Source organism: Pyxicephalus adspersus, chromosome 4 (assembly GCF_032062135.1).
Source record: "Pyxicephalus adspersus chromosome 4, UCB_Pads_2.0, whole genome shotgun sequence".
Taxonomy (NCBI): Eukaryota; Metazoa; Chordata; class Amphibia; order Anura; family Pyxicephalidae; genus Pyxicephalus; species Pyxicephalus adspersus.
The window spans coordinates 86,933,789-86,960,252 of record NC_092861.1 but is presented as its reverse complement, the minus strand read 5'-3'; the positions used below and the strand labels follow the sequence as shown (position 1 = coordinate 86,960,252).

The 26,464-nt window shown below is 36.0% G+C and overlaps 1 protein-coding gene across 1 annotated transcript in view; it reads right to left on the bottom strand.

The window, feature by feature from the left end:
- The window catches only part of LAMA2 (laminin subunit alpha 2), a 405,950-nt gene extending 381,355 nt beyond the window's left edge, over nucleotides 1-24,595 (bottom strand). The window contains exon 1 of the mRNA XM_072410219.1: nucleotides 24,409-24,595. Within this exon, the coding sequence (XP_072266320.1) occupies nucleotides 24,409-24,505 (97 nt within the window). The 5' untranslated portion in view covers nucleotides 24,506-24,595. The remainder of the gene's footprint in view (nucleotides 1-24,408) is intronic.
- Nucleotides 24,596-26,464: the final 1,869 nt, after the last annotated feature.

Below are 26,464 nucleotides of genomic sequence, written 5' to 3'. Positions count from 1 at the left end.
TGGATCACCCAGGTTCTCCTATCATAATTTATCTTCTCCAGTCTTGGAGAGCTTTAATAAATCAGACCTATTGTGAGAACTGCATAGTATGTAGTCAAATCAGAGCAAGCAATTTCAGTATAGAAGTCTGTACAACCATGCAAGATGGAAGGTAAGAATTGCTTTAAATATACAACAGAAATATGTGAAAGTAAAGCACCCTGAAAGCTTACAATATTTATTGTAAAATTGGCAATAGTTGTCTGTCTAGCAATTTGTTTGCATCTGGCTATTTTGCTCAGATCCCAATATATATATATCAGGTTATTTAAAAAGGAATTGCTGTGCAATGTGCCTTATCAGCAAGCAACATTTTTTTAACTCATCACATTTAAAGTGTAACAATCTTGGGCCATCAACTGCTACATATCAAGGCCATCTCTTTTTGAAAATGATCACTGAATGCAATAAAATACAGAAGGACAGTGTCTGAGACTTTCACAGAAAATGTATTCTAAAATGACCTTCACTTGCAGAAAATATAATATGAGATGATCAATAAAGGAAAATATTTTTATCAACCTCTAACGTTTATTAAGAAAATGTGTTCCAGACCACAATATTTCAACACATTATTACCTCTCAAGGCAGAACAATACAGTAGAGTATTGAAAAGAGACAATGGAGGAGGGGGGTGTCAAACAATGGGGGTAGGGTTTAATTCAAAAAGTGAATACTAAAAGCTTTATACAGTAAACTACTATGCAGATTGTATAATTTGCCCTACAAACCACTTATTTTTCCTTAAAGTTTCTGAATTGTGTTGTGTGGATCACTTATGAGGTACATGAAGCACATTTGGTGGCACTGTGCTTAGATCCAACCAATATGGAACACCATCTGCTGGCACATTTTTCACAACACTGGGTCATTTCGCCAATTTGACCTCAAAAGTCCTCACAGTTCTAGCCCAGACAAAAAATGCAAAAAATATGAAGTGTCACACAACACACTTTGTTAATGCTACAAAATTATTTATACTCCTATGTTGAAAGCCACCAGCCCCCCCTGATGTTGCTGAAAGGTTTGAGTTTATTTTATAGAACAAATGCAAAAGACAAGAACAATTCCTCTGATACAGTTAAACATATCACTGAAAACTGGTCAGCATGGAAGCTCTACAAACCCACAAGTCTTCTTCTCCTAACATATAACACATGATAAAAGATCAGATATCTCAGGTTAGTGCTGAATCTCAACATTGAACTTGAGACATGCATCATTTTGTTGGGGAACCATGTTGTTTACCTTTTGTATCACTAGATGATCTCCCTGCACCCTTTAGTTCTATCAACTTCTTGGGGTCACTAATAATCACTTTGGAGAACCCTGGAGATGCCACTGCTTTACTACAGAAGCCCAATTATTGTTGCAAATAATCTTAGGATCATTTGTTTTTATAAAAGCATGAGAGGGTATTAATTTTTTAGCTTAATCAAAGTTTATAAAGGTGAAGCAAGTTAAACCAATGTAACAAAAATCAAACCTCATGACTGAACATTGCAGTAAAAGCAAGAGGAAAATGTACAATGCATGAAATCAGCAATCTGATAAAATATATAGAGCTATATCTCCATATCAGTAACAGACTGACATTTACATCAACCTCTGTCTCATACTTTAGAAGAGAATGACAGATTAGGTTATATAACACAAATGTAAGACAGAGAGATCTGAAAAGAGAAGAATGACTAAAGAAGAAAGAATAGAATGTCAGCTGAATTCACCCTAACTGGAGTCTATAAATAAATCAAATCACCTAATAATTCATAAATGTGTCATCATTATGAGCCATAATTTGGGACCTCATTGTTTTATATAAATATTTGAGATCATCAAGATTTCAGTTAAGATTTAGTGATGTCATTATTGTGCAGCTCATTGTTCTCTTTGCTGGAGAGAAGCTGTAGAGGACCTGCAGAATTGCTCCACAATTTTGCTTTATCTATTCTATGGATATGTGTTTTAAAACCCTTTGCCCCTGTTTTTTTTGTTAATATTTTATGAGCAGTCACCAGATCACTAGTCATCACAGGGGTAACTGTAGTATAACAAAGCAAAACCTTCATCTAAAACTATGTCTGCCTCCACATCTGTTTATTGCCTTGACATTTGTACCCCCCAAACACCATGTCAGAATAAATGGAATTACAGTACGTGGACATTTTAAGAACTGTGAGTCCTGACAATTTTCTAGTAGATTTTATACATTGTCAGCGTTGTTAGTGCAAAATAGAATATGGATGATTTGCCTCCACAAAAAGACATAATGCAGAACAAGGTATGTTAAAGTAATGGTGAAAAGATCATCTATAGGGAGACCTAAATCAAAACTCTTGTGCCCCCCAGTTACCCTTGGTCTTAGTAATAGTTGTGCCATAGGTATGGGCAAAGCTTTAATGATTTATGTTCTCTTTAACTGTTTATTAGAGTATGGGATCTATGATACTTTCAGTATTAAACCTCAAATAACAACAGCTAATATTTCAGTCTTATTTTGAAATACATTTTCTCTGTTTAGAATATAGAACAGATAGTCGTGAATTTTCTAGTTGTACGTCTGCCTCTGTTGATAGGTTTTTGTTCACATCAGAACTGCCTCTTTCCTCTTATGAGTCAAATGGAATGCAAAGGCAGGTTGATGCAGGTCAAATTCAGGAGAGAAGCAAGTGATAGCTGTCAAATGATAGCTCTTTTTCAATATACTGTAATCTGCTGAAGTTAATTTATGAGCTATAAAAATTGTACGACAGGAATATGTTTAAATATTTTCATGTACAGATATTAAATGGAATCTCATAGATGTTTGTTCTCTTTTATTATTTAAAACATAAATACAGGTATATAGCAAATACTGATATAACAAATATTGTAAATATATATTGATTTCTGTAGTTGGAGCCTTTAAGCTACTTAACCAGAAGCTGCACATATAAATATTGCTGTGTTTCTGCCCTTTATTCAAAAGAATCTACCAATGCTAGTTAGTGCTGAATCTCAACATTGAACTTGAGACATGCATCATTTTGTTGGGGAACCATGTTGTTTACCTTTTGTATCACTAGATGATCTCCCTGCACCCTTTAGTTCTATCAACTTCTTGGGGTCACTAATAATCACTTTGGAGAACCCTGGAGATGCCACTGCTTTACTACAGAAGCCCAATTATTGTTGCAAATAATCTTAGGATCATTTGTTTTTATAAAAACATGAGAGGGTATTAATTTTTTAGCTTAATCAAAGTTTATAAAGGTGAAGCAAGTTAAACCAATGTAACAAAAATCAAACCTCATGACTGAACATTGCAGTAAAAGCAAGAGGAAAATGTACAATGCATGAAATCAGCAATCTGATAAAATATATAGAGCTATATCTCCATATCAGTAACAGACTGACATTTACATCAACCTCTGTCTCATACTTTAGAAGAGAATGACAGATTAGGTTATATAACACAAATGTAAGACAGAGAGATCTGAAAAGAGAAGAATGACTAAAGAAGAAAGAATAGAATGTCAGCTGAATTCACCCTAACTGGAGTCTATAAATAAATCAAATCACCTAATAATTCATAAATGTGTCATCATTATGAGCCATAATTTGGGACCTCATTGTTTTATATAAATATTTGAGATCATCAAGATTTCAGTTAAGATTTAGTGATGTCATTATTGTGCAGCTCATTGTTCTCTTTGCTGGAGAGAAGCTGTAGAGGACCTGCAGAATTGCTCCACAATTTTGCTTTATCTATTCTATGGATATGTGTTTTAAAACCCTTTGCCCCTGTTTTTTTTGTTAATATTTTATGAGCAGTCACCAGATCACTAGTCATCACAGGGGTAACTGTAGTATAACAAAGCAAAACCTTCATCTAAAACTATGTCTGCCTCCACATCTGTTTATTGCCTTGACATTTGTACCCCCCAAACACCATGTCAGAATAAATGGAATTACAGTACGTGGACATTTTAAGAACTGTGAGTCCTGACAATTTTCTAGTAGATTTTATACATTGTCAGCGTTGTTAGTGCAAAATAGAATATGGATGATTTGCCTCCACAAAAAGACATAATGCAGAACAAGGTATGTTAAAGTAATGGTGAAAAGATCATCTATAGGGAGACCTAAATCAAAACTCTTGTGCCCCCCAGTTACCCTTGGTCTTAGTAATAGTTGTGCCATAGGTATGGGCAAAGCTTTAATGATTTATGTTCTCTTTAACTGTTTATTAGAGTATGGGATCTAAGATACTTTCAGTATTAAACCTCAAATAACAACAGCTAATATTTCAGTCTTATTTTGAAATACATTTTCTCTGTTTAGAATATAGAACAGATAGTCGTGAATTTTCTAGTTGTACGTCTGCCTCTGTTGATAGGTTTTTGTTCACATCAGAACTGCCTCTTTCCTCTTATGAGTCAAATGGAATGCAAAGGCAGGTTGATGCAGGTCAAATTCAGGAGAGAAGCAAGTGATAGCTGTCAAATGATAGCTCTTTTTCAATATACTGTAATCTGCTGAAGTTAATTTATGAGCTATAAAAATTGTACGACAGGAATATGTTTAAATATTTTCATGTACAGATATTAAATGGAATCTCATAGATGTTTGTTATCTTTTATTATTTAAAACATAAATACAGGTATATAGCAAATACTGATATAACAAATATTGTAAATATATATTGATTTCTGTAGTTGGAGCCTTTAAGCTACTTAACCAGAAGCTGCACATATAAATATTGCTGTGTTTCTGCCCTTTATTCAAAAGAATCTACCAATGCTATTATACTCCAGGAAACATTACTACTGTTGTCACAGGTGAGAGGTGTTCCCCAAAGCTAAACATTCTACTTCTTTTCTTGTAACTTTTTTCAATCACATTGTTGCTGCATCGCTTGAATAAAATAACATTTAGTTGTCTGACCTACACAGGGTGTTTAATAAGCAAATCTTATGGTTTCTGAGATCGGCTCATAACAGTAAAATTTGAAATGCTGCTCTCTTAAAGTAGCTCACTTGATGTATATAAAAATTAATGAAATGTGTGCCAGGCTCTATTCTTTTTTTGCAGTATGTTTGGGCTCATTACTCAAAAACCTCGTGTTTTTTCCCCTCTTTTGCTCTTACCAGACAGTAATTTTGCATATATTTTTTTTATCTGTGAACATATCTTGCCAGTTCATTTCTGCTATAAAACATTTTATTCATCTTACAGTTTCCGAGATTTATAAACCATGGAATTGCTAGCTAAAGTACATTATATACAATATATCTAGGCAAGCAGTATTTAAATATACGTAGCATGATTTTATAAAGACACCCCAGAAAATGCTACCTGTCATTTGTAATATGTACATTACCTTTTCATCCATAACCTAATCTCATATTCATACCTCATGCATACTACCACTGTAATTTAACAATCCCTATTCACTTTTATAATGCAGAATATTATATGCATATACAATTTCCTGGATTCCTAGGTTCGAATCTTGGCCAGGACACTATCTGCATGGAGTTTGTAGGTTCTCCGCATGTTTGCATGTGTTTCCTACTGGTACTCTGGTTTGCTCCCATATTTCAAAAGCATGCATTTAGGTTTATTGGCTTCACCCTCCATAAAAAGGTCCTTAGACTGTAATAAAGACATGACTAGGGTAGGGACATTAGATTGTGAGCCCCCTTGAAGGACAGTTAGTGACGTGACTATGGCCTTTGTAAAGCGCTGTGTAATATGTCAGTGCTATATAAATACTGTGTAACAATAATAATAATAATAATAATCACCCTAAAATGCAGTGAGTGGATAGTATGAATGACATCCTTTAGGTGCAAATCCTGAATTGTAGAGCATAAAAGGTGTAAACATCGAGTCATCAAGGAAAAGTGGTCTTTCTTGGGAATTATTGTTGAATCATTGATAAAATTGGTCATTTACCACTTATATTATAAGTGGTAAATGACCAATACCGCTAATATTGTTACAGAACAATGTGTGTTCTAAGTTAGGATGTATTTACATTAAAAACAACTACAGTGTAAATGGGATGAAATGGTATAAATGCAATGAAGCTGAGATTTTTAAGCTTTCAAGGACTGGAGATGGAGGTATATAGAAGATAGATAAAGGTATCATGGGACAACATGTGTGATCCAACAAACTTGGAATGGTCCAGGATTGAAAACATTTGCAAATGTAACTAGTAGCAAATAATTTTTAAGCAATCCATTCCATGTTTGCTGGTTTACTCCCTCGATAGTCTATCTTATTCCATTCATAGAGAGCAATAATAAATCAGGCCCAATGTCTTTATACAAAACTGAACTACGGCCCAATAAATGAGCCAGAAGACAAAGAACTAATAACTAGTATGGTCTGTTGTCCCTGCTGCAGCTGATCAATTTGCTATGAGTACCTCAGTCTAGCGCATTAGTTTGTTGGCTGCCATCTTGGTAGAAACAGAGTTTTTCTTCCACGTATCAGAGCCTCCACCAAGGAAAACATTGAATAGCACAGTAGTGTCAAAATTCTACTTTAACCTCCCTAGCGGTAACCCTGAGTGTGACCCGAGGTAGAAAAAAGTTGCTGAAAACGGTAACCCCGAGTCACATTCTGGGTAGGTAAACCTATGGGAAGTAATAGTTTATACAGCGCTTACCTGATCCACCGCAATCCCACGTTGTCTATCACCGCTATCCATGTCTTCTTTCTCCTTCCTCCGGCGTCTTCTGCACCTGATGAGTCAACCAGGGGTGTTCCCGGTGACGTCGGTGCGTGTGAACGTTGCCGACGGGGGGAGGTGGGAATTTCAAAATCCATTTGTATTCAATTCAATACAAAATAACTGTATTGAATGCATTACATTGGATTTATAAGTGTAAAAGCACTCATAATGCAAATATTTACTTTTTAAATTGAGGTCAACTTCTGAAGACAAATACTGTTTTCATGCACTAAGAACACTTACATTAATGGTCCAGGTTCTAAATGTTCTGTATAACAAAGTATATGATTATGTTTCAAGTTCAGGTCCACTTTAAATTCCAGAGACTAATATTGTTTTCTTGCAGTTAGAACATTTACATTAATAGTCTAGGTATTCAGTCCTCTGCCATTTTCAATACTAAATGTAAAAAGTTAATCATTTCAATATGTTTCTGCAGTCAGGGTATAAAAAGGTCACAGGATGATGAGAAACTCTATAAAATGAAAAACAGTGAATTGTTTCATGTTATTGAACCTGAATACAAATTAAGATTTCCATGTAATGCTATAATATAGAAGACAATCCAAATGTAGTCATTCCATTTATTGTAAAATAAACAATGGATTAAGGGTCAGGACAACCAAATTTGATATTTTAGCTTCAGGTATGTATTTATTAGCTAAAGATTTTGTTCAGGCCACACATTTTTAATAATTGGTGTCTGTGAATAGAGCACTGGAGGTTCACATTTTTCTCAGATTTGTTATAGCTGTCCAAATATTCATTAGGGATATGATGTTGGCATCCAATAACACCTGGTGGGCCAGCTCTGTTACATGTTCCTCCAAACAAAGAAGTGCCTAGTTTTTAGTCAGTCGAGAAGAGTAATAAAACTCTATTGTTACTATGAATATTTTATACATAATTGCACCTAAAGGAAGATAGGCTTAATAACGACTAGTATGCTCGGGAATGGTAATAATTGTCTTTTTTGACAGATAAAAATACTAGCATAAAAAAAAAAAAAAAAAACGACCATCTTCAGGCCCCCAAAAAACTCATATATATCATATGCAATATGTATTCTGAGCACAAAATCCTGGCCATGATTGTCCATATTGTTATATTGACAGATGGTTGTGTTGGCTATAATGAAGTATTGTATACTACATGAAAAAAAAATTACTCAGTGAGTCTTGATATTGTATATACAAGTTATTTTGTTAGTTTTAGTTGGAGTTTAGCACATGTACATGGTTGTTATTGTCTGAAGTGTGTAAAATGTGTATATACCTTAAGCTTAGAGCTAGGGTAAAACTTAAAAAAGTTTAAATGGCTTAGATTGGTGGCTTAGTTATGTACTAATCCAGCCATGATGGCTGTCAATGTCAGCCAACTGGATTGGATGAGCCATACACTATACTTGCCAGACAGGTAAATACATTGGAACTGCTCAAACTCAGAATTCTGATCTGGAGTCTGAATAGTTTAAATCTTAATCTGAATTAAAGTCGCAACTATCTGACCACCAGTATTTCCCACATAACAAGTGCAGCCATCATGTCCCCCACATACCAAGTACAATGATTATGTTTTCCACATAAGTGCTGATATCATGCTACCCACATAAAAAGAGCAGAGCTTTACTTGAATTCCTGTCCCACTATAAAGTTCCTGTCTCAGAGATACAGTCATGCATGTAGAGCCAATTTAGTAGGAATAATAATAATAATAACATACAAACAAGTTATATGAGGGAAATCAGCATTCCAGAGGGAAGATTTACTCTTAATAGGGAGAACATAAACATTTAATGTAGATAGTTAAACATTGAAGAAAGGATCATAGCACTGACCAGAAATATTTTAATTAGAATTATAGTATGTTCTTTGACTGAACTAGAAAATATATTTATTCACACTTATTACATACAAACATTATGAATATTGAATTAATTAATACAATGTCTCAAGATAACAACATATACTAATAAAAAAACAGCACACAAAATATTTTACTTTAACTTTTAAGATGCCTTACGATGTAATTGGACATCACATATTTTTTTTTAGTTGTTTAAAAATATATACTCCAAAAATGTAAAGATAAATATTACTTGATTTTTGTTACAATAGCATTAGCATGTCCAATGTATTGTGTCTGAATATCACATCAAATCCAACTATCTTTTAAATTGGTTCACCTAATTAAAAGAGTATTTTTTTATTATTTTATTTATTATTTTATTATTATTTCTATTTTATTCATTCTATTTTATTCATGTCAGCGAAAATTTAGATGTAGGGTTGCTGGAACTATTATACATTAAAAGCATTGTAAGATTATATTTACTTTATTTAATCAATAAATTAAATCCAAAAGTATACATAAAGGACATATAAATAAATCCGTAAAAATATAGCATTACTAATAATTGGACCATTTATCCCATAGTAATTATTCATATAGCAGGTAGAGAAGCTGCATGGTCATGCCTTATCAAAAACAAGATACACAAGGTAGAATCATCACAATAGAACAAGGAATCTGATCTCAGTCAAGTATATTAAAACTCACTCATTCACTCGTTCTGTCATTCCTCATCTGTGTCCATCATAAAATATCTCAATTCTAGAAGTGTACTGCAATTTATCCCAATCAGCACCAACAATTTACAGCCACTTTACCTGCTATAGCCAGTATGACAATGTTATAGTAGTTAGTAATAGTGACTGTTAGAGGTGAGTAGAAGGAAAAAAATATGGTAGGATAATTTGGGAAATTAGAACAGATTCTGAAACTCTGGATGAGAATTCAGATTTAAAAAAAAATGTTTGATTTTTTCGGGTGATAATCACTAGGAAAGGTGGAGAGTGATGGTATGCAATATTGTGTTGCTCTGATTTTTGTTTACTAAAAAGATGAAAGAGGGGAAAGATGGAAAAGTCACAAAACAAAGGGTGTGAAGTTCATACAAAAAGTTTAGATTTTAACTGTTTCATTCTCCTGATGTATCTTGTAGATCACTGAGTATCTAGGGAGGGATTGCGATGATGTAAAGAATTTGACATAGTTAAATAAAGGGACCAATTTATAGACTGTAGGTTGTTCAGTAGTAGCAGTATATTCTTAAGAAATTAAGCAACTTTACCTCTGTCATCCTTAAACACTGGAGGACTCCTGGGGAATAACTCTGCCCCAGATAATAATATAGTGAAGTGAAATATAAACATCAATAAAATGAGTAGGGCTCAAACTTCACATCCAAGGTCAAAGTCAACACTGACTGAAACTATCCAACCACCACTACTATATATTTTATACTGAGTGTATATTTTACATAATGTTGAACAAAGTTGAAGGTTTCAGCTACAAGAGCATGCAACCCTTGTTATAACCCTGTTGTAGAAAAAGTAACTCAAAATGCTCAAAAGATATTATAGCATTATAATATTATATACAAGAATTATTAGGATGACAACCCCACTGCTTTATTTGCTCAGAATGGAAATTTTGGTAGAAATGGCTTTTCAACATGTTCATGGTCACATAAAGAAAGATTTTCTTACATATTAAATATTTTGTCATCATATTTAAAATGGTACACTTTTTTATGTGTGTTAGGTGCAACCTTCGCCATTACATTTTTTTTTTTTTGCTTAGTTTATATATATCTATCTACTCTTCTAATGGAGTAATGTTGATGTAGAAGAGTAAACAAGAATGTTGTAAAAAATGATGCACATGGTATTTGTCTTACCACCACTGGCATGTTGTACAGCAGGTGTGTGATATTTTCAGATGAAAGAGACCAGGATTTTAATACATGTATCTACACCAATATTTATTTGTTTTAAAATAACCACCACTACCCTACCTCACCCTACACAGGATTACTAATACTAATTATTATCAATATGGAGGTTTTCTTTAAAAGCATTAGGGTATTTATATAACCCCCCTAAAGATGTTAAAAATACCGTGGCTGCTTACCTAAAATACCTGTTCCTGTTATGCCACTACAGTAATTTGCATTGCCAAAATATTTCTCAGTTCATTTTCCTTTTATATGTAAATACAGACATTCAGAAAATCAGGATTTGCATAGCACTCTTGGAGGATGAACAATGCATCAGGATGGGGGCATAAGCCCCTACTATGAGGTGCTAGAGGGTCGGGTCCATTTAGCTCTGTGTGTTGCCCTTTATTTACCAAAGCCCACTAAGCCTGATTCATTGTTATGAATGGAAAAAATCCTGAAATTTGAGTTGAGTAGGCTCTTCTGTTCTGGTGTAAAAAGAATCAAAACTAATTGCATATAATCATAATTGGAGCTGCCTTTATCAGTAGGTATATTATTATTCAGTTGACAAACATTTAGCCTGATTTGTGACCATGTAGAAACAGTTTTTATATATACTTTTGTCTAATATGCCTAGTAGTAAGAAAGTACAAAGATCTATCTGTATTGGAGGTAAGCAGACCAATAAGGGGCAAATTATACATGCTTGTTATGAATTATTGCACTTTGTCTATTCTGTCCATTATAAATGTGTTACTTGCTTAGTTCCAGTGTTTCTCCTTTTCAAAAGGTTGTATTTCATTTAAATGTGGGTATTCTTTGTAAACCGAATTTTCACCACTTTTACTAAACTAAGTAAATTGTTTCATAAAAAAATGATTATTTGTATATTAAATGCACAACCCAAACATCTTTAGTAAAACAAAAACCTTGTTGTAGAAACCCTGATCTGGCTCTTGGCTGGTCACCCCATTGTGAAGTCCATTCATGTTGCTAGCAGTCATCTATCTACCACTTGTTCCCTTACATGGTGCTCTGCTTCCTCTCCTTTCCATTTAATTGGTTTGCATCATTGATTATCAGAAGTCTCTAATGTTCAATATTATGTACTAAGGGTATACAGGGGCCTAGATGTTTAAAATGTAACTGCTATGCTAGTATGTGATAATTGATCTTTCTGGCATTCCCCACCCAGTATCCATTTTTCTCCAGCATATGAAAACCCAGTAGAATCATTATCCTATGTAAGTACATAAACACTATAATTGGCAGGGAAAAAAACAGATATCACTAGGAATGTGTAAACACATCTGTTTAATCATTACATCCAACATATCTAAGCTACTTTGGCCTTTTTAATGAGTAGTTTGGTAGTGAAGCGGTCATGTCACCTCAACAAGCAGTCAAAACAGGTCCTATTTTTTCCACTTGTTTATAGAACACAGGAAAATCAGATTTGCAGCTGTTTTCGTTTTTTAGTGGAACAAAATAGCTTGGAGAGCAGAGCAATTACACGCAATTGTCAAAGGAATTGTGTATGGAGAAGCATCTGTTGTAGCTGGCTTTTACTGTACGGAGCAGGAAATAATAATAATTACAATTATTAAGCTTCAGCGAAAATACATATTTAGTAAGTACCCTAAAATTTGTGTAGGAGTATGTAGCCTGACAAACATAAATCTCACATAACTAGATCTTCAGCTTTCATAATATAATGGTGAGTTATTGGCCACTGTCAGAAACAAGCTGGAAATTGATTCTCCTACCACACTAAACAAACATAACCAGCCATCTAAATATTTGTAATTCAAAAAACATTTGCCATATATAGGCAACTTGTATTGCTGCAACAAAGTACAAAGAATTGCCTTTTAGGCTTTGTTGCTTAAAATAAATGAATCATCTTTATGTTGCTGTCTTAAGTACCACTACAAGTAACTACAAGCAATATAGATGCATTTTTTGGGGGGAATTTAGTTTAAAAAAACTAGGGAAAGGGTAAATTCTATGTCAAGTTTTTATGGCTGTCTGTTTTACCAATGGGAATATTTACTATCTGACATATTGTACAGCAGGTGCCCCTAATACATACTTTGAGGCATGAATGTCAGAACTATTACTTTATGACTCCAGCTAAAGGAAGAGATTCAAGGAATCTGTCTGTCCTACAGTATACAGCTAAATTGTTGGGTAAAGCTGGTTACACCATGAACATAAAGCAAATCAATAGTTTATAAAACGTAATATGTATTTTGTGTGCAAGCTTTTTTAGGGATATTAGCTTCCCTGGCTTTGTTTTACCCTATGCCTAATAAAACCACATTCAGTTAACCATAATATTCTAGGTTTATAGATGGATTTACAGGGATACACTGTAATAAATTATTTTTACAAAGCATTTTTTATGGTAATGCTTTCTTAGTCAATACCAATATGGGCACCTAATATTAGTCCATACCCACGTATTTGATTTACAGATTCTTCATTCTAACCATGGCTGTAAGTATACAGTCCACATTAACATATTCCCTACATTAATTTGAGATATTTTAAAAATGTACTGTCAGAAACGCTGCTAGAAAACTGTAAATTTTACTGAAGGCACAAGGTGGTCCTCATGGTGATCCTAGTTATAAGTTTTAAAACCCAAATGCAAATATGATGACTAAATACAGATACAATGTTTGTGAGAAAGCTGAGTTTTGGCACAGTTCTACACAGTTCTTGGAAACTAAATTACTATGGAATCTGAAAAATGATGTTGAATGGGAGGGTTATGTACTCTATTCTGTTCAGATGTGTGCGCCTATTGTTTGTGCCGATCTTATTTGCATGTGGAATTCAAGGATTGTTTCAATCCTAATTTATACTTGTGTGGGTACATTTATCTTCAGGCCCATATACAACCAAACTGTCTTTAAAGGATAATACTGTTTTCAGAACAATCATCGAATGCAAGCAAAAGTATTGAAAGGTAGTAAAATGTAATAGTTTCTTGTCTTGACTCCAATTCTTCTCTATTCTTTTTGTTTGTTTTTGCCCATGCGAGAAGAAACTAGGTAATTATATTAGGAGTAACTCACAGAAACGTTGGGTGGCCAGACTGTCTATGTTGTCTGGCCATTATCAAGAATGAATAATCCAGTGATTGTCAACCTTTTTAACCCCTTGAAATAATTTTCAGGTCTTCAGGTAACCCCTACTATAATTACTGTAACCACAGCTCACAGTACATTGTTGTGGTGATCAGTAGGAAAAATTCCTTACATTGTTGGCCATTGGGATGAATGTCACCCTTACAGATAGTCAAAAAGATCATTGGTGTCAGCTAAACTGACCCTAGAGGCACAAACTGCTCATTGCTCAAGGAACCTCTAGCAACCTTTGGAAGAATCTCAGATTTCCAACGAACCCTGGTAAAGAAACACTGAAAAAGACACTGGAAAAAATCCATTAGTGATAAACAACCTCCTTATATGTATGTGAAGAGTGGATTTATTTAGCTTTGTCTGAAGTTCAGAAATTGTTTAATGTGAATAAATCCAATGGGCAGACATTAGTTTGTTTGGGATTATGCATGTTTGACTGTTAATTAAAGTTAATATTGGTAATTCTCAGAATATGGCTGTCTAATGACAAGATAAGCCATGGGGAATCAGTAAGCCATTTGTCATAACGTTGCCAGTATATAAACATTTTTCACTTTGGCTCCCCACGGTAGTTGTGGGATTTCTCAGAACATTCTGACCCTCACAGAAATAATGCAACATACAACAAATAAATGAAGAAATAGAATAAAAAAGCTTTTACACAACTCACAGTGACCTATAAAAAACCAGTTGGATACAATTAAAGATTGTGTTTGAACTTTGAAAATGTAATAATTCAGAAAATAACAGAGAACTAGGCTGTCCAGCTGTTGTCACACTCTCTGTTTCTCATGATAGAAAGCATGTGTGAGTGAATCCCGAAAATTATTTTGTGCTGTGACTAGGGTACAGCTTAAGTCAAAAGAGCAGAGTCATTTGACAAGTAACATATGTAAAACATGGAGCTCATTCAAGTAAATAAACAAATAAATTCAAAATAATTGTATTATGACGTATTCAGTACACTTGAACTTTAGTGTAACCTGTGCCTTATCAGTGACAGGTGCCTAATACATTTGGTGTATAGAACAGAAAGCTTTTCTTTCAACATTAAAAAACATCAAATGAAATTCCATCACCATTTATGTTTAACTTCTAAACAGGCTCCAGATGCCTTTTGTGTTAAATAGCCATTTCAAAATTCTCAGTACTATGTAATGCTAACCAGCCATACTCATGAAACAAAGCTCATGCATAAATCAGACATCGCTAAAAATGGTTCTTTACTGCGTGACATCCTATTTCTGGATGAATGTTATGTCAAGGCTGCAGACGCAGGTCCCTTCTTTCAGAAAACGGCCATGTAAGATGGCCTTCATTATGTAGGCAATTAAAAGTCCTAATAAATGTCATAAAGGCGTTTGTATTTTGTAGCTCATATCATAAGCTTTTATATTTATCAAGTTATCACAGTTCACAACAAATAACTCTTAGTTTTATGATGAAATGAACTGAAATAAAGCTATAAAGCAAATTAAACATGGCATGTACTTTGGCAAGCAATAGATAAAGGCAAAGTAACCCTGAAACGAAGCATTTTCAAATCGATTCAGCATCCGCTAGATAACTAAAACCATTTATTAATGAACCATTTATTCTGTACCTTTTAAGCAACTCTTGTATAGCACACACAAAAAACCATCCAAATTTTTGCAATGTTTGTTTTGTTGGGTTTAAACCTATTTTAAAAAAAGCTACCTTTTCAAAAACACAGATGAAATAAAAAGCTGAATTACTTGATCATAAGTTCTCACAGCTAAAGTCTCAGTTCAGAAAAAGACACATCATGTTATTATGTAGATGTGAAAACAGAAGAGAGATATAAATGCCTAGAACAATGAAACCACATAACAATTGTGCGAGAACATTACTATTATAGAAACCACTGCAGCCTAAATTAGGAAGACAATGGCATTCAAAGCTTTAATATACCCCCTCAATGCCTCCCGCCAGTCTCTGTTCACTTTTAGACAGGAACATCAGTGGGAAAACATGGCCTGTTAATAAGTATTAATTATGTCAGCAAACAAACATTATACCAACTAAATAACCACAAATAGAGTATGCATTTATTTAATATTAAAAATAGTTATTTTATATAAGGTTGAATACAGGTAAATCTTGGGAGGTAAATGAACTGAGTTCAACATTGTTGAAAACATGAACTAAAATATTAAAATTCTAAGATCACTACAGTCTATAGTTTTTACTGTAATAAGTACAGTTCCAATACATATATCTACATATATGCACAATAGTGGTAATTGGATAGTTCTAATCACAGCTGATTTCAACTTAGATGGGAGCTTTTCAAACCTCAAATCAGAACTTACTTAGACCCACTATATTGCATGGCTGGGCTTAGTGAATCCCGCTGAGCAGATGACAACAATGTCAGGAGCAAAACTGGGTGAAGCTCCTGTCATTGTGTTCAATGGGGACAGCTGGCACTGAATAGATCATCAAGGGATCATATGTGGACATTTGTGGATATTAGTTGAAAGGAATATAAAGTATTTTTTTTATTGTGTTGTTTCACTGTCATGCACGGAGAGCCAGGACCACTAGGGGGCGCTTTGGCTTGCACAGAGATGATGTGAGTCCTGAGAAGGGCCAAGTCTAAGCAGTAGCCAGGTTTTCTCCAGAACCTCTGATGGTGAGGATGTTGCTCCGCTGGTTACTGCCAGGTTGCAGTCCTTGGGCACACCAAGGTGGGCAAATCACGGTACCAAATCACAAAGCAGAAGGATAGTCGAGGAAGGCCAGGGTCGAGGCGGGCAGCAAGCAAGAGAGATCAGGTCACAAGTCAGAGGTCAATTGCCAGGGATCCAGGGGACAGACACTAATGACACAGGGGCCACTGAGGGCACAGGAAACACTGGAAGCAACAGGAGGCACAAGTGACTCAGGGATATCCACAGACAAACAGGAACACTGGAACAGCACAAGGAAGTGGACTGGGAACCAACAGACTGGACAACGAGGGGCTAACGTAGGAGCTGGACATTGGAAACACTGAATTAAGCGCCAGGTGAACAGGAACTAGCTCACAGAACTAGGGGCTCAGCACAATGGAGACATGTTGCACGAACACAGAGTGCAGTGTGTGAGCTAGCTAAATAGCCAGGGCTGGTCAAGAGGCTATTTTCTGATTGGTCAGCTGATTGGACGGATTGATAAAGCTTGGAAACAGAGGTATGCCCAGCGTCAGTACTGCCCGCATGCACAGGAGAGAGATGCCTGCGCTTTAGTGAGGAACAGGTAAGTGTGACACTCACTATTTCTCAGGATGATTTAGCCTTTTAAGAGACTGTACTGCTATGTTCCTCTGTACTCATTCCTCTATAAAGGGGTCTTCCAGATTTCAATAGGTTTCCTGCACACAGACGCCTACAACATTGGGGTCATGTTGTAGATATATAGCTCTCTCCCCTAACAAATGGGGGCAGGCTGGGTCTACTTTTTTTCAGAAGAAAGAGGTCTACATTTTGCCTCCTTCCTTCTTTGTCAAACCAGACAATGACAGGAGCTCTGATCTGCTGAGAACACAGCTTAGGAAATCCAGTCTACAATGGTTGCTGAACACAATATCTGTCATTGACAGGCAAAGCATATGACCATAACATGCTCAAATGACCAAATTTAGGCATCTTAAACCTTTTTTTAAAAAAAAACTATGAATTCTAGCTTGGACTCAGATTTCCTTGGAATCAATTTGACTCAGTTAAGTTAGCACTGTGCCCCTCTAATGCATAACATGCTCCGTCATATATTAATAAAAAATATTTTAGCTAATATTATGTTGTGGTGTATTGAAGTAACCAAAAACATGAAATATACACTGCAGTTGTGTTTTAGATGTAGCTTTTTCTATGATCTTTTGAAAAAACATTAAAATACAGGAATTGCATAGTTAGGAAACACATGTTACATATGGTATTTAAAGAAAAACAGGTGTAACAGTAGGCCTTAGAGAAAAGGGGGAGGAAGGCCGGTCAATAGGGATGATTTTTCTAGGAAGATGTTGATTTTTGCAAACATTTTGGCAAGATATTGATTCATGCAAATTTTCTGAAATGTTATAAAAACTATATGCTGAGTTTTATAGGGAAACTAAAAAAATGTTCCTACAATGTAAATGAAAGAAATATAAACGGAGGGATTCTTCTATTACTTTTTGACTACCCATAATATTTGTTAGCCCTGGGGGTCGTGACGGCGCCGCTGCTCCTAACTGCAGGCACGGGGGCCGGGTCCTATCTTTCAGGTAGCGTAACCCCACTACCTGTGTTCCATGCCTGAGTTTCCTTCCTGCTGGAGACTTGCACTGGTGTTTGAGCTGGCGTGGGTGTGTCTCTTTTCATCTATGAGTCAACCTTTACACGCCCTCTGTATCTACATCCTATGGCTAGATTTCTGCATGTATTTAAAGGCACTTCCTACTACAGGAAGTTGCCTAAACAATCTCATGGTCTTAGCTTGTCTAACTCCAAGTGCAAAGGTGCTTCTTCTGTTTGCCTTGCTGTGTACCGGACCTTGTTTACCGAACCCTTGGACTTTGCCTGTTTGCCGCCTGACCCTGACCTCGGATTTTCTGTATAGACTTTTGCCTGTTTGCCGCCTGACCCTGACCTCGGATTTTGTGTATGGACTTTTGCCTGATTGCCATCTGACCTTGACCTCGGATCTTGTTCTTGGACTTTGTCTGATTACCACCTCTCCTATACTGTCTTGGCCATGCAAGCCCCCTCTGTGCGTGCACCGAGTATCCAGACCCCTCTGGTCAGCTGCCACTGACCCGGGGATTGCTCTGGAGTGGCACCTGGCAGCTACCATGCGGCCCAAGCCTATCCTCACCATCAGAGGCTCTAGTGAAGACCAGGTAGCGGCTTAGTTACGCCCCTCTGGAGCATACCCAGTCAGTAGCACAGTGGGTCCACACCCACGTGCATTACAATATTGCTATAGTATACATAGGCCAAGACAGTGATATCCAACACAAGGAAAGCATGGGTCCAGGGGGGCAGACTGGAACAAAGCTTTGCTAAACATCGGTTAATTTTTTGTAAACTAAAAAGCTCATATTTAGTATTGGTTTCTGTAAAACAAGAAAAAAAAGGCAGACATTCCTTTCAATGTGATCCGAGTGGTACCAATTTCAGTCCAACTGCTGGGTTCTGGTAACTCCCATTTAACCTTCTAGTTTACCAAAAATATTCATTTTTACATGTACTTTTATCTAATTTTGTTTGTAAAACCTAATAAAACAATACACTTAAGATACACTTTCATTGGTAAACTTGGGTGACTCAGCAAACCTGGAATGGTTTTCATAAAAAACCATATGCTATCTGTTAGCAAGTGTTTTCAATCGTGGACCAGATCCATTCCATTTATTATATCAGGCACAAAGTCTTTCAATCTGTGCAATCACTATTCTCCTTCCTTAAACACACACATATCATCACCACCACTACCACTAAAGATCCTGAGCCTTTAGGAGTAGTATTTTGTTTTCTTTTTCAATGGCGATCCTGGCTTTTTCAACCAGTACTGCCTGCCAAAATCAGTCAGTCTTTATACTGGAGATGTTTGGTGTGGATGTGCTTATGTGTAAATTTATAATCAAGAGCAAAACTGCTTACAAAAGGGAACGCACTTAGAGGGGAAAAAAGAAATAAAGGCAGCCAAAGGTCACACCTGTAAAAGTGCTGTAATTAATTTCATACTGTTTAGTACTATAGCCCAGAAGGGTCTTGTAGATTACAAAAATATGCACATATATGTGTATTTAGCTATTGTTGCTATAGAAAAAAGATGGTACTAAATATTCAGCAATTCATATTTATATTTTTTTCAAATTATGGTATCACTTATTTTGGGCACTGGCATTCTCAAATTTTCCCTACTATGGTATTTGCTAACATGAGACCTTCAGGACCACTGTCAGGTCCCGTTTCTCAGACTTTTAGATACTTTTTAAAAAATATCTGGAGCACTTCCTTAAATCATAATGCAAAAGGGCATCCAATGTCCATATAAATTAAGTCTCAATTTAATGAGCTCAGGTTAGAAATTATCCAGCTCCAGAGGTCTTAAGGAAAGTTAAGCTGCTGCGCTAAGCCCTCAGATTTCCTAGGCCCCCTGAAGCCCCAGGCTTTCTCAATGGTTACAGCTCAGCCTGGCCACCTGTCATTTTGTCACCAAAGATCCATAAATGATGCCAGAGGGTGTTTGAGATAATGGAACAAGTCCATCGTTTAACATGTGTGCCATTGTTGAACCCTCACTGAGGTCGGCATGCATGCGCTCTGTCCTTGGTTAATGGCTGGACTTAAGCCATTACATGAGACACTCTTAAGCGCTGCATCATTAGGCCCCATTTCTTTATTTAGCTTTTTGTTGAGACACCCCTATCTGCCTCACAGCTAGCAAACCCAGGTTACCAGTTTACTCAAGGGAAAATGCTGCCACTACAACAGTTAGTGAGCAGCAATTCATAGTGAATTTTTTAAAATGAGCATGAAGACGTGCCCCAACAATAATATTTTTGTTTTTTTCCTGGACAAAATTTATTGTGGTAAAGTTGAACAATCTCACCCATTACTGCAGACTCTGTTGTATTATTGTACTCCTAGTTACTCCAGCTTAGAATCTGGGTTTAAATAGCAATACCCTAGGTCAAATGTGTCTTTTCAGGCACCATTCACCAATTCACCATTCCATTCAACACTGGCAAAATACTGAGATAAAGCTAAATTTAAAATACTAAGAATATTAAAAAGAACAATTTTAGGTGAGGGAAAGGACAAATTCTGCGCTGTCAGCATTTGCTTTCATTGCTATTGAAGAAAGGCAATTAAATGCCTGACAATATATCACACATATGTCACAACAATCATGCCCAGTTTAAACACAGTAGTCACAGTAGCTGCATATCAGCTGTTCTATGTATTCACAAGTGTTTAATCCTTTTTTTTTAAGTCTATCTTACTTTTGTTTTACTATGTGGCTGGGCTTATCTTTTCATGAGTAGAAACAAAATGAATATTACACATGTAAGAGTTCAGAAAAGATTCAATCAAACCATTATTTTCTCAAAACTGTTGAGTTGGAAATGTTGTACATCCGATAGTAATCCTGCGGTTTTTGTGTATGGACTTTTGCCTGTTTTCAATATCAAACACATAACAATATAACAACCATATTTCAACATAAAAGCATATCATAAAGACAATATCTCCCGTACTAAACACCAAATGATGGGTTCTAGGTTGTCGACGCATTTCACGGAATAAATAAAAAATACGCTTTTTTAGGACGGTTTCAGGAGATAAGATTGCCTACATTACAAGCATCTACAAGCAGTTTGGGCACGTCGTCATCCGCGACGTCTCATCCCATGTTGGATTGTTTTCTAGACTGGACCACGCTGTTTAGGGGTTGAATCTTTTTCACAAAGACTAATAGGATTTTACTTGGAGGAGTATGCATTGGTTACTGCCCTCCCCTTGCCTAACTGTTGAAACACCTTACCGGTCATGAGATGCTGGAGCTGATGTAGGCAATCTTGTTTTAGGAATCTGTTGTTATTTCTTGCTTGGGAAGTTTTACTCCTAAATATACATAGATTATTGGGGACTAATAGGATTTCATTTGGAGACGTATGCGTTGGTTCATACCCTCCCCTTGCATAACTGTTGAAACACCTTACTGCTCATGAGATGCTGGAGCTGATGTCTTATCTCCTGAAACCGTCCTGAAGAAGCAGATTTGTTATTTATTCTGCGAAACGCATCGACAACCTAGAACCCATTGATTTAGTCTTTAGTACAGGAGATATTTTTTTATGATATGCTTTTATGTCGAAATATGTTTGTTATATGTTTGATATTGCAATAAAGTGTTTTAAGCTATATTTCATTTGTACCTAGTTTGGCCTTAAAAGTCCCAAAACCTAATTCCTTTTTTCTCTTCAATGTTTCAAAAAACAGGGGATGTGGCCTACTGGCAATTTAAGTAGAGGAACTTTCACGTAACTATACTATACTCCAAACACTTACACCTACCTGAACCCCTTTTACAGGGCTCACTTATTGTAAACAGCTCTTTTGCAAACCCTGCACAGATTTTCTCGTATTTTATTCATCCTTTGTATACAGCTCATCTGCTACCGCAGTACACAGCTTACCTGCACCTCATTCTCAGCTCATTACAGCCCAGTAACAACGAGACAACCTATCAAGACAGCTATCAAAGCAAATAGTATTTTCCATCTTTTTTGCCACTGCCTTTTTACTGTTAGTAAAGGAAGAGACACAGTAAAAATGGTTGGCAGCAACAGCCATGACACCCAGGGCACAAAACAAGATATGTGGGGCATATGCCTCAGGTGCCTAACTGGGCTAGCAATGCCCATGGAATGTCTCCCCTACTTTTTAATTTAGCTGGCAACCAGACCAATCACCCTGTCCAAACAACTGATTTAGTATGTAAAGTCATGTGAAAAATATGTATACCCCCATGAAAAATATTGACTATTTCAACATATTTGAACAGACTAATATTATATTTTCAGTGAAACAGTTCCTACAGATAAAATGAATTCACATTTTTATTAATTTTTTCAACAAAAGTGTCAATAGATGTAATGGAGTACACAGCAAAAATAAGTACACCCTTAGCCCCATAAACTGGTATTACCATAAATTACTTCTTGTGGGCATTTTTCATAAGTCCCCGCCAGTGTCTAACAATGTCTAACAAAGATGTTTGACATTCCTTCATGCAAAAATATTTCAGTTAGAATATGTTTGTGGGTTTCCTTCAATTAATTGGTCATTTCTAATTGATTTCCACCAGGGAACGTGTGAGGGAATGTCAGATTCCCTGTTTTATAAATAGAGTACTTAGTTCACTAAGTTAGTGCCTGCTGCCCAGACTCTGAAAGCAGCCAAACAACCCCAAACCATAACATTTCCATCACCATGTTTTAAAATTGGTATGATGTTCCAGGACTGAATGAACATTAAATCATCCCATCCCTGGGCAATCAACATGGCCGAAGATCAAAACAAGGAAAAGAAGGAAGAAAATAGTGGCACCTGCAACAAAACACGGACAGGTGAATATAAACTGGGTTTAGTTACGCTTTAAATTGGAGCAAACTCTGACAAATACATTTTATTTGTCAAGTATATTAGTTACTTTCTCTGTTCAATTTAAGGTTTGTTAATTGTTGTGGAATAATATTAGATCCTACAATAAATTCAATTAAATCATGCAACAATTTAAACATGTAGCATTTTCAATAGCTTAACTGGTGGTACTTGTTTATTAAAAAACCTAAAACCTTTGCTAACCAAGGAGTAATCCATTTTAAAGCAAGGTTTATTTACACTGGAAATGTCTAAATCTAGTAGTCTGATTTAATGAAAGAGCAGATGAAATATGTGAATGAATGGATAATTGAAATCAATATTCCATTTTATATTGTGTCGAGTTCTTTAATTGCTTGAGTAAAACATCTTATACCTGTGCATTGATCTAGCTCAGTTTACACTTCGAGGTTAGAGGTGGAGCATTGCAGGCAGCCAATGCCTTATCTTAACCTTCAGACAGCATCAGTCTATTGTTTGCCATGCCCTCCCTTGGCGGGTAGAGCCAAGGACATAGTAGCATTACCCAGAAAAAGTATTAGAGACTAAAAATACCTGGTATCTGAGGAAGCCATTAGTTGTAATGTATACATTAGTTACATTTATACAGATGTAAGTGCCAAAAACCGGCTTTATGGAATCTATGAAGGCCCATGTGCAATCCATTTAACCTTGCATTTAAAAGTTCAGCTGAAAAGTGTCTAGATGGAGTGGCAGAACTATGCTTTTTTTACCATATCCAGTTTAATGCTAGTCCTAATAAGTATGAAGTCTTACACAAAATGTAATTTTAGCAATCAAACTGTTGTAGATAAGTGCACAAATGTAAGCTTAAAAGACAGATTTTGTCTTTATGTCATTTTCAATAACATTAAAATGCATCCTTGCAAAATGACTATCTCTGCATCCTATGAGAAGCATACCCAAGCTGCTGTAAGATTGGTGACAGCAACTGCTGTAGCATTACAAGATTCACTGCAGACAATAGGTAGAAACTTGAGTGCACTTTCCCAAGAATGCTAACACCTAGGAAAGCAGTAAGATGTGAAAAAAGACCTAAGGGCCAAAAGTATAAGGTACATAAAGAATAGGTAAATACAAGGCATTTTTACAGACAGATCTAAAGAAAAAAAAAACAATATCCATAAGCACTATGGGCTGTTTCTAAGAACTTACAAAGAACCCTTTCAATCTGTTATTATTAGCAATATGGTTAAATACATGATGAAGTACCACAGTTTATAATACCACACCAATATATTCACTTTACACAATTTTCTTTCATTTATTCTCTGAAGTGAGAAGACAAAGCTTAATCGCCTAATGCAGATAATTATAGGTAATATTTAAAAGTAATACATTGCATACAAATACAATATATACATACACATACACATAGACATGCAATAAAGTGCACATTGATCTTTAAACTCTCATTTTAGCTGTCACAAAAGTATGTTGGACTAGCTATCTGGGGCAGCACTATTAAAGCAATGTCATTGTATCCTGCATGGACACACAAAGCAGAACACACATCACATGAAACTTTACCTCTCTGCTGAGCCTGGACGTATCCTCCAAGCATCAAAGAAATAAAAACTGTAAGCAAAGTTCTCTGAGCCATTTTTAGATGGTAAATGTTCAGCATTTTGTGAAAGAGAAGACAGTGAGGAGACGCCTCTCCTCTCCTTGTCTTCCAATTCCTCTCTGACTGCAGCTGTGTGCCAGACACACAGAAACTTCAACTAAGATTTCAGGCTAAAGTTAGAGACAGTTTCAAAATGTACTCCTCCTTCTCTGCTCCCACTGGGGGACTAAGAGGCATTTCATTTTATATTTGTACAGACTGTGCACCTGGTCTGTGTTGTCTAACAAAGTGGTCCTAAAGGATTATTTTTTACAGTTAAAAAAGGCAACAGTTCTTTGTTAAGTAAAAGAATGTAAAAAATGCAGTCATACCTTAACTGACCAAAACAGGTGGACTGGAAAAAAATTTTCATCTATTAGATGCTATTGTCTATTTAAAAGTAGAAGGGGTTTTGGAGAGAATGTTGTATAACTGTCAGAGCAACAGTACGGTGACCACAGGTTCATGAACATCTGGCTCACTTGCATCTGTGTATATGAGTGACAGGGTGGGAAGTAGTATTTCTCAACATTTTAAAATAGAGGAACCCCTACTGTAATTACTATATTCAGAACTCACAGTACTTTGGTGTGGTGGTCATAAGGAAGAATGCCTCCTACAATATTGGTAAGAATGCCACCCTTAGAAATAGCCAAAAACATCATTGGTGGCAGTTAAAATGAAATGAGAGACACAAATTGACATTGCTCAATAGTTCCCTAGCTAACTCTGGTTGAGAAACACTAATGTAGAGTCTCAAATGAGAGAATCAAATGACACACCAGTGTAAAAAGCTAAATATGCAATGGCCTCTCTGTAAATTTCTGTAAATGAAAACCAACCTGGCCCCTCTTCTTTCTAATACTGAGTTTGGTCACAGTTGCAACTGCTGTGACCACAATACATATGCCATTGCTCCAATACACACATGCCTGCTTTTTAAGACCAATCTAATGAATATATCAACTGCTAGAATGCCTGCCCATTGCCTGATATTCTGATTCCTGTTTATGACCTATCATGTTTTCTGATTTCGTTTTGGATCCTGACCTGGCTTTGTGTACAACCTCCCCAGACTCACAGCTTCTCTGAACTAGGTGTTGACTATTGGGGTTACAAACCTGATCCATTTGACTTTATTTCAACTAGATTTGCTATCATTAAAACTTATAAAATCACCATGATTAGTCACAATGGATCTCCAGATTTTTCCAAATGGGGATAGAAGATCTTTTAGACTTGTATTGTCATCTCAGTCCATAGTGAGGGGAGTCCCTCTTCTTGTCTTGATGACAACTAAGGAAGTTATTGTGGTCTGCTCAGTGAAGATTTAAGATCAAAACAAATCACTGACAGAGGTTCTAACCATTTCTCATTCACATAATTCTTAGAAGATCTATCTCTATACATACCTGCGGAATAACAGACAACCCACCAGTGTATGGTCCAATGACCTGCTGGACTTTTATCATCCATCCTACTATTAATTCTGTCAAACTTTACAGTGACATACCATTATCATAACATCCAGTTAACAACCTAAAACCAGAACATAAAATATAACAATGTAAATAACAAATTCCCAATCAACACCTTTCCAGGGTACCGGTCCTTAAAGGCAAACACCACATCTATTTGGGATGTGCACCAAATATTGCTGCTCCCAGCCACAACATTGCCAATCCCAGGAACGATATCAAAGGCCAATCGCAACCCATTCCACAATAAATTTAGTTCACCTCCTTTCCAGACCATTTAGAAGACTTTACATCAAAGATGGGTCCCCCACCCCATTGATGATGACACCAAAGTACACTGCCCTTGAAGACCCCAACTGCCTACTCTTACTCAACCATTACCCACTATAATATACCCCAACTCTTAACCTCTACTGCCACCAAGGAAGGAAGGGTGGTTAGCTTGCACTAGTTCAGCTAAAAATTCTGATAACCTCACTTCTCTATCTTCTCACCTTTATGA